This window comes from Austrofundulus limnaeus, unplaced genomic scaffold (genome assembly GCF_001266775.1).
Source record: "Austrofundulus limnaeus strain Quisiro unplaced genomic scaffold, Austrofundulus_limnaeus-1.0 Scaffold307, whole genome shotgun sequence".
In the NCBI taxonomy this organism is placed as follows: Eukaryota; Metazoa; Chordata; class Actinopteri; order Cyprinodontiformes; family Rivulidae; genus Austrofundulus; species Austrofundulus limnaeus.
In genome coordinates, this window is record NW_013952709.1 from 253,008 (window position 1) to 259,108 (window position 6,101).

A 6,101-nucleotide genomic window follows, 5' to 3' on the forward strand; every position below is an offset into this window, starting at 1 on the left:
CTGGTGAAAATTTCATGTCATTAGCACCTCTAGTAATATATTTACTGAGAAAAATGTTGACGTGTTCAATACTTATTTTACCCACTGTGTATGATCTCATGACAGTTATAGAATATTTAGCTGCAGTTTTGATTATTAAAAACAAACCTGAATTCTGTTTCCTTTTGAATGCAAGCACACAATACAGCATTATCTGAAAACATTTAATCAAGCACCTAACAAAGTTAAGTCATCAGAAGAAAATAACTGAACGATAGTTATTCTTTGCCTTTCAGAGCTGACTTTTAATTTATACAGAACTGTAAATAATCAGCTCGGTGTAGAAACAAAATGAATATTTGATGACAGAAGCAGTACAAAGGTTTATTCAATCAGATGTTTAAAACTGACATAAGTGGCTAAAGAAAGCTTGTTGCTAGTTTGCTGAACAAAAATTTGAGAATTCCCAGYACATTTGTGTCTAAATTGAAGAAATGTCTTTAATTTTATTTAATGGGATTTTGAAAGCTACTCTTTGACCAGGGACAATCACAGCCTCTGTTTTCATCCAGTTAGAAAACATGCTGTTCATTTGAAAGTACTTTGAAAGTACTCCAAAGTACTTTCTGGCTTAATTTTTTTCCCCTCTAAAGCATCAGAGTAACCAAATAAAAATGATATTAATCATAGCACAAAAACAGATGAATTTGGACTAAATCAGTGTCAAATTGATTGTATTTTTTATATTCTACAGTAAAGTGGGGCTCCTGTAAAGTCCTCTAAAAACAAAATCTGTAGACCCTGAGTGGACTAACAGGATGCTCACATGTTTACATTAACATGAGATGTGAAAGGAAATAACAATTTGTTCACTTTTCTGTTTTCACTGTTCCTTGGACAGCTTCATTAACAATGGATCCGATGCAGCGGTCTCCATCTGCCTCTCACTCAGGAGGTCCGCCCAGACCTCAGGTCTCTTATTTGGCTCCTGCTGGGAGACCTGCTTCACCGGAACAGCCCACCGTCCCCAGAMCCATTCATCAAATGAGAAACACAAAGCAGGACACAGGAGAAYTCCAGGTTTCTGCAGAAGCTCCAGCTGCTTCAGAGCAAACCGTGGTCAGACATGAGGTCTGTGCAACGGATCAGCTTTTGGAGTTTTTCTAATTCAAGATGATCAGCACGGTCCTCTGAAGCTAAAACACACAAACATGTCTGTAACTCAGTCACCAATATTGAGCTAACATTTGGTGTGATTAGCCCAACACATATTCTGACCCCCCAACAAATCACTTGAAATTTACAGCACAAATTAGACTTAATTATTTGGAGTCAACTTTGTCTGTCTGTTAGCAAAATATCTCATGAACCACCAGATTTCTATTTATGAAACTTTTAGGAAATTCTCATTGGATGTAAGTCTGCAGCTGATTAAGTTTTGGTGTTGATTTATTTCAAAAAGGTCATTACAGCTATCAACACGTACAGCAATAACGCCATCAGCTGTCACAATAAATAGCAGTTTTAGGGGTTAGCTTTTGGATTGTTTTGAAAAAGTAAAGTTTTTGTGTGTTTCTCATCACTCAGGACAAAGRCGAGCTGGAAGCAGACGTGACAGAAGATGGGTCGTTCATGGAGTACCTTGATGAACTGTGCAGCGATGAGAACTTTGTCAGAAATGTAGGTTTTCTGTCTCATTAATACAACATGATTACAGTACGAGCTCACTGTGATCTAGATGTTAGCAGAGAAGATTTGTCACATTTGTCATGGCATAACCCACGTACGCCGCTGTTTCTACCAGGCTGGGTCGATCCTCAACACTGGCTACCTGAACTACCTCCTGTCTTCAGACCCAGAGCCTTTTAACTGTTCCAACACGGAAGCACAACTTCTCTGACAGATGTCTGGAAAACTCCCTGCTCTTTGTTTGTACAAACATTGTTTAAATTGTTCTATATTTTAGCCGTTTGTGTTGCTGCCATAAAATTTTAATACTGTATGTTTTGTGCATCATTGTCTTGTCAGTGTGCATTGCCAATGCAATGCACACTATTGTTATTCGTTTCCCAGCCAAGTCATCTCAACTTTGTCATGCTTCTTCTCCTGCATACTTTGTCCTAGAGCTGCCATTGTAATTTATATCTGTAAAGCTCCTGTGCCAAATGATGGCTATGCCTTTTGGTGCCTGTAMAACTTATAGTTTATGAAATGTTAATGTTTAATGAATTATAATGGCAGTCAATGGAGCCTTTTATTGGTCCAATACTGCCCCCTGCTGTTCTCAACTTGGTACTGCACCATGGTTTAATATTTCAACTCAGTAGTTCAGTGTTTACAGTACTATGATTGTATTTTGATGTTTTACTATATCATTGTCTTAATATTGCTCTATTGTTGTAATATTATGCAGTTTAGTGTCAAYAATTGHATTGGCAATGTGGCCTCTTTCTGCACACATTCAAAMCAACCSCTGCCACCACCTTCTGCCACMACTCCAYTGGTSTAATGGTCTATGTCATGGACTTTTATGTGGGAGATCAGGGTTCAAAACCCAGCTAATGCAATTTTAACTAAAAATCTCTTCCAACTTCATGTTGTCACTCAGTTACCTTAATTAAAAAACACCTGCTGACATGACAGGCACAACCTGGTATAGAAAACACATTTGGTCCTGGTCAAAGCTCATTCTGCAAAGCCATGCTGCAATGACATGCTACGTGGCAATGCACACTTGTTTTTACATCGTAAAAACCCATGTCTAGTTTTATTTATATTTTTCTCCATATCCAGAGATTTTTAGGGTTTATAAAAAACCTAAATTAGTTGGTCAGTAAAGCAGTATGTTAGTAAAACAATAAATTGCTTATTTGAAGTTGACCTCACTGACCTCAGATAAGATGGGATGGATTATTGTCCTCGTGAGACCAGGAGGAGGTATGATGGAACTGATCTGCACACGGAAAGATCACGGTYACATTTTCAGATATACGTCACTGTGAGGAACAACAAAACAAAACACCTCCTCAGACCGTTTCTTTTGCTCCTTCATTTCATTACATCCYGACGGTGCATTTTGACCCCGCAGGGTTTTCAGATCAACTTGTTTTTTCTTTTCACGCTCTGCAGAACCTCTGTGACCTTATTGTACAACGCTCAATAGATTTCAGTCCTGTAACTAAATGCTTTAAATAAGACTTTTGAGGTGGGATTCAGTAAAARCATATGAACAAAGAATATCTTACCTGTTGTAGATAGCTCATAAAAGCAATCTCAGTTTGTTCTATGGAGGTGACGCAGCACCAATCAGCCTGTCGACCTCACGCTCCATTCTTCCCTCATTCGTGAACAAGACCCTCGAGATACTTCAACTCCTCCRCTTGGGGCAATATMATTTCATTCTTCAGTTTCCTAATTTAAAAGCAATCGTTTCAGATTTTGACTGAGTTTAAATTATCATTGAATCTCAAAACTATGACACAAATGAGTCTTAGTTTTAGGGCAGAAAGGGGCTTCTACAGAAAATGCATTAAAMAGTTCCTGGASTGCTTGTAGATTTATCTCTTGGGCAAAGACATTTTTACGTATCACAACATTGGTGGTTTTCTCAGCTTTAATTTAAGCCATATTTCACAGAAATCGCATTAAGAAATAAGGGCGCTCTGAATATTTTTGTGACTGATGCACAACCTGCATTGAATCTACCATTTTGTTGACATGACTCAGTGCATAGTAATGGTGCCTGTGGTGGTGCGTTAATACAGATCAATGGAGCCATGGACAGACAGTTGGGTTCCTGCTTCAGCGACTGAAACTCGGGGAAAAATGCCGAGCAGCAGCGGGTTTAACAGAAAATAGTCCTTACAACCAGATTAAAAATCAAAAAACTTTATTATAAATACTGGCATATAGCAGTAAGCAGTTGATTTGGAGCCATGAAGATGCAACCAGGGCTGGTGGAGCTGAGGCTGAGCTGCGTCTTCTTGGCTTTGACATTCTTCAGCCGTGTGATCAGGTATTTCTGTGACTGGGTGTTAATTTAATGTTTTTTTTAACATTTGTCTGGTCCAAATGTGAAAAAAAAAAAAACATACAGCCATCATATTCTACAACAGTGACACAACCTGTTAAGGGCACTTTAAAAACAGCTCAGTTTATTGTCAAATAAACATAAAATTAAGAATAGTTTACATCAAATAAAGACATTAATTTTTTTCTTTTAGACGTACACACCACTGTCCCTCCACAGGAAGTCAGCACACACCACATCCATAAATAACATTGAAGRCTTTCAAACATGAAACACCTAATGGGTTAATGTGGAGAGGAATTAAAGACATCAGTAAACGTTCATCTCTTCAACAACCAATAAAACACACTCCAGAGAGGCTTTGAGGCATTATTCGATCCTATTTCACAATATTTAAAACATCCACATCTGTGCAAGTGATGCTAGATTTAAAAATATACGCAAAATATTAATAAAATGTATAAAAATATATTCCTTTGTGAATTTTAGTTTCAAGACGAGGAAAAAAAATCGGTGAAATGAGATTTTGGTAAAGCTCTCAGTCGGACTTCTTGTGGAGAGCTCCGTTGGGAACGAGGCCGTTGTTGTTCACTGCCTTCCCATTGGTCAGAGCGTTGAGTGACAGCTGAGAGCCCGCCTCCTCCGGCTGCAGGTACTCGTTCACCACTCTCTGATAGGTGGGATGGGTCGTCAGCACACGCAGGAGATTTTCTGTTGGAAAATTATTGTTCAGTGTTTGTTCTGGTGAACAGAGAGCAGCAGGTTCTGTCTGTAGAACCCGTCCAGAACCACCAGCTATTTAATACTCATTCATGTGGGGAAATATTTCTTTAAAAATCCCAAAATAGTCAATATTTTAACAATTTTTTTTAACCTTCTCTACTTAGTTTATTAAGTTAAATTAATTTTTTAGAAGTGACATTTTCCTTATTATACTGAATTATTTGAAGACTGGTTTACAATAAATAAAACTAATATAACTAAATACTCATGGACTTAATGGTTAAGKAGTCAGATCCTCTGAGAGGACAAAACACGACCCTTTCCACTTTCCATTTACTCTATAGTTGTCCTGGGGGCTCGTCTCACTGCCTTAGTTTTTTATCTTTTGGTTTCCCTGTATGACCATATATTGGTTTTTCAATATAAACTTTCAAACTTCTGACCTTTGAGAGGTGCATCTAACCAGGAGTTTGAACCAACAAGTATAAATACAAGTATCTGAACTCAACACAAGACAAAGAGCTATCCATCACTGGGGAACAACAACTCTCTGCTTGGGCTCCAATCATRAAAACATCTTTCYTAATAAAACATGAATAAATATAACTTCAGATGCTGACCTTCAGTGAGCACACCCTGACTACAGGCCTCGRTGTAAAGCGCAGCAGTGTTGTGCTGAGGAATGCCCAGCAGTGCCCCCATGAGGTCAGAGAGCTCCTCTGCACTCAGACTGCCTCGTCCCTCCTGGTCGAACAGCTGAAAGATCACAACCAGTTAGACGTTGTTTCAAAAACAGATTATTGGAAACGAGGAGACTTTTCTAAATGAACTGTGTATCAGTAACTTACAGTAAAAGCAGAGTGAAGTAAAGACATGAAGCTGGTGAATCCAGCGATGGATGCAACACTGAAGTAAACCTGTCGGAGGTCCACCGTCTCATCCTGGAAACAGAAAATCAGCACATCTGCTCACTTTCTACATAGTTTCAGGTAGTGGTCTCTGTAGTGCAAAGGGGGAGTTTCTTGCTGTATGGGTGGAGTTTGTCCTACTGTTTTCATGTATAATAAGATGGAGTGAAACACGACCATCTTTTAAGCTTATGTGGCAGGATGAATTGCACCTGCTGGCAGGGTAATTGTGGTGTTGTGGCAGCGAATGACACTAGAGGGTGCTCCCTATAAAAAGCACAGGTAAACTGCAGRTTTAGATTGGTTGGCTGACATACGTCACCGTGTGGTCCAGTGTTGTGCCTGCTGGGTGCCAAGTGCAGATAACTGTCGGCATGTTTGCCCTCACCCACAATCAGTGGATTGTGGGTGTAGTGGCTGCTGTGGCCAGAGTTTGTGCCCTTACGTGATCTCCCCACAAG

General features: G+C 39.2%; 2 protein-coding genes across 2 annotated transcripts in view; one reads left to right on the top strand and one right to left on the bottom strand.

Moving 5' to 3' along the window:
- Positions 1–785: 785 nt before the first annotated feature.
- LOC106527061 (NUT family member 2F) lies at positions 786–1,953 on the top strand (the record flags this gene model as incomplete). The annotated part of the gene is given in 3 exon segments (XM_014021818.1): positions 786–1,110; positions 1,567–1,659; positions 1,784–1,953. Coding segments are annotated over 3 exon segments (408 nt in total). The 5' UTR covers positions 786–891.
- Positions 1,954–3,851: 1,898 nt separating this feature from the next.
- Positions 3,852–6,101, bottom strand: part of lpcat4 (lysophosphatidylcholine acyltransferase 4) — a gene marked incomplete at its 5' end in the record, with an annotated part of 22,273 nt that continues 20,023 nt past the window's right edge. Inside the window, 3 exon segments of the mRNA XM_014021820.1 lie at positions 3,852–4,720; positions 5,353–5,488; positions 5,581–5,673. Coding sequence (XP_013877274.1) covers positions 4,548–4,720; positions 5,353–5,488; positions 5,581–5,673 — 402 coding nt within the window.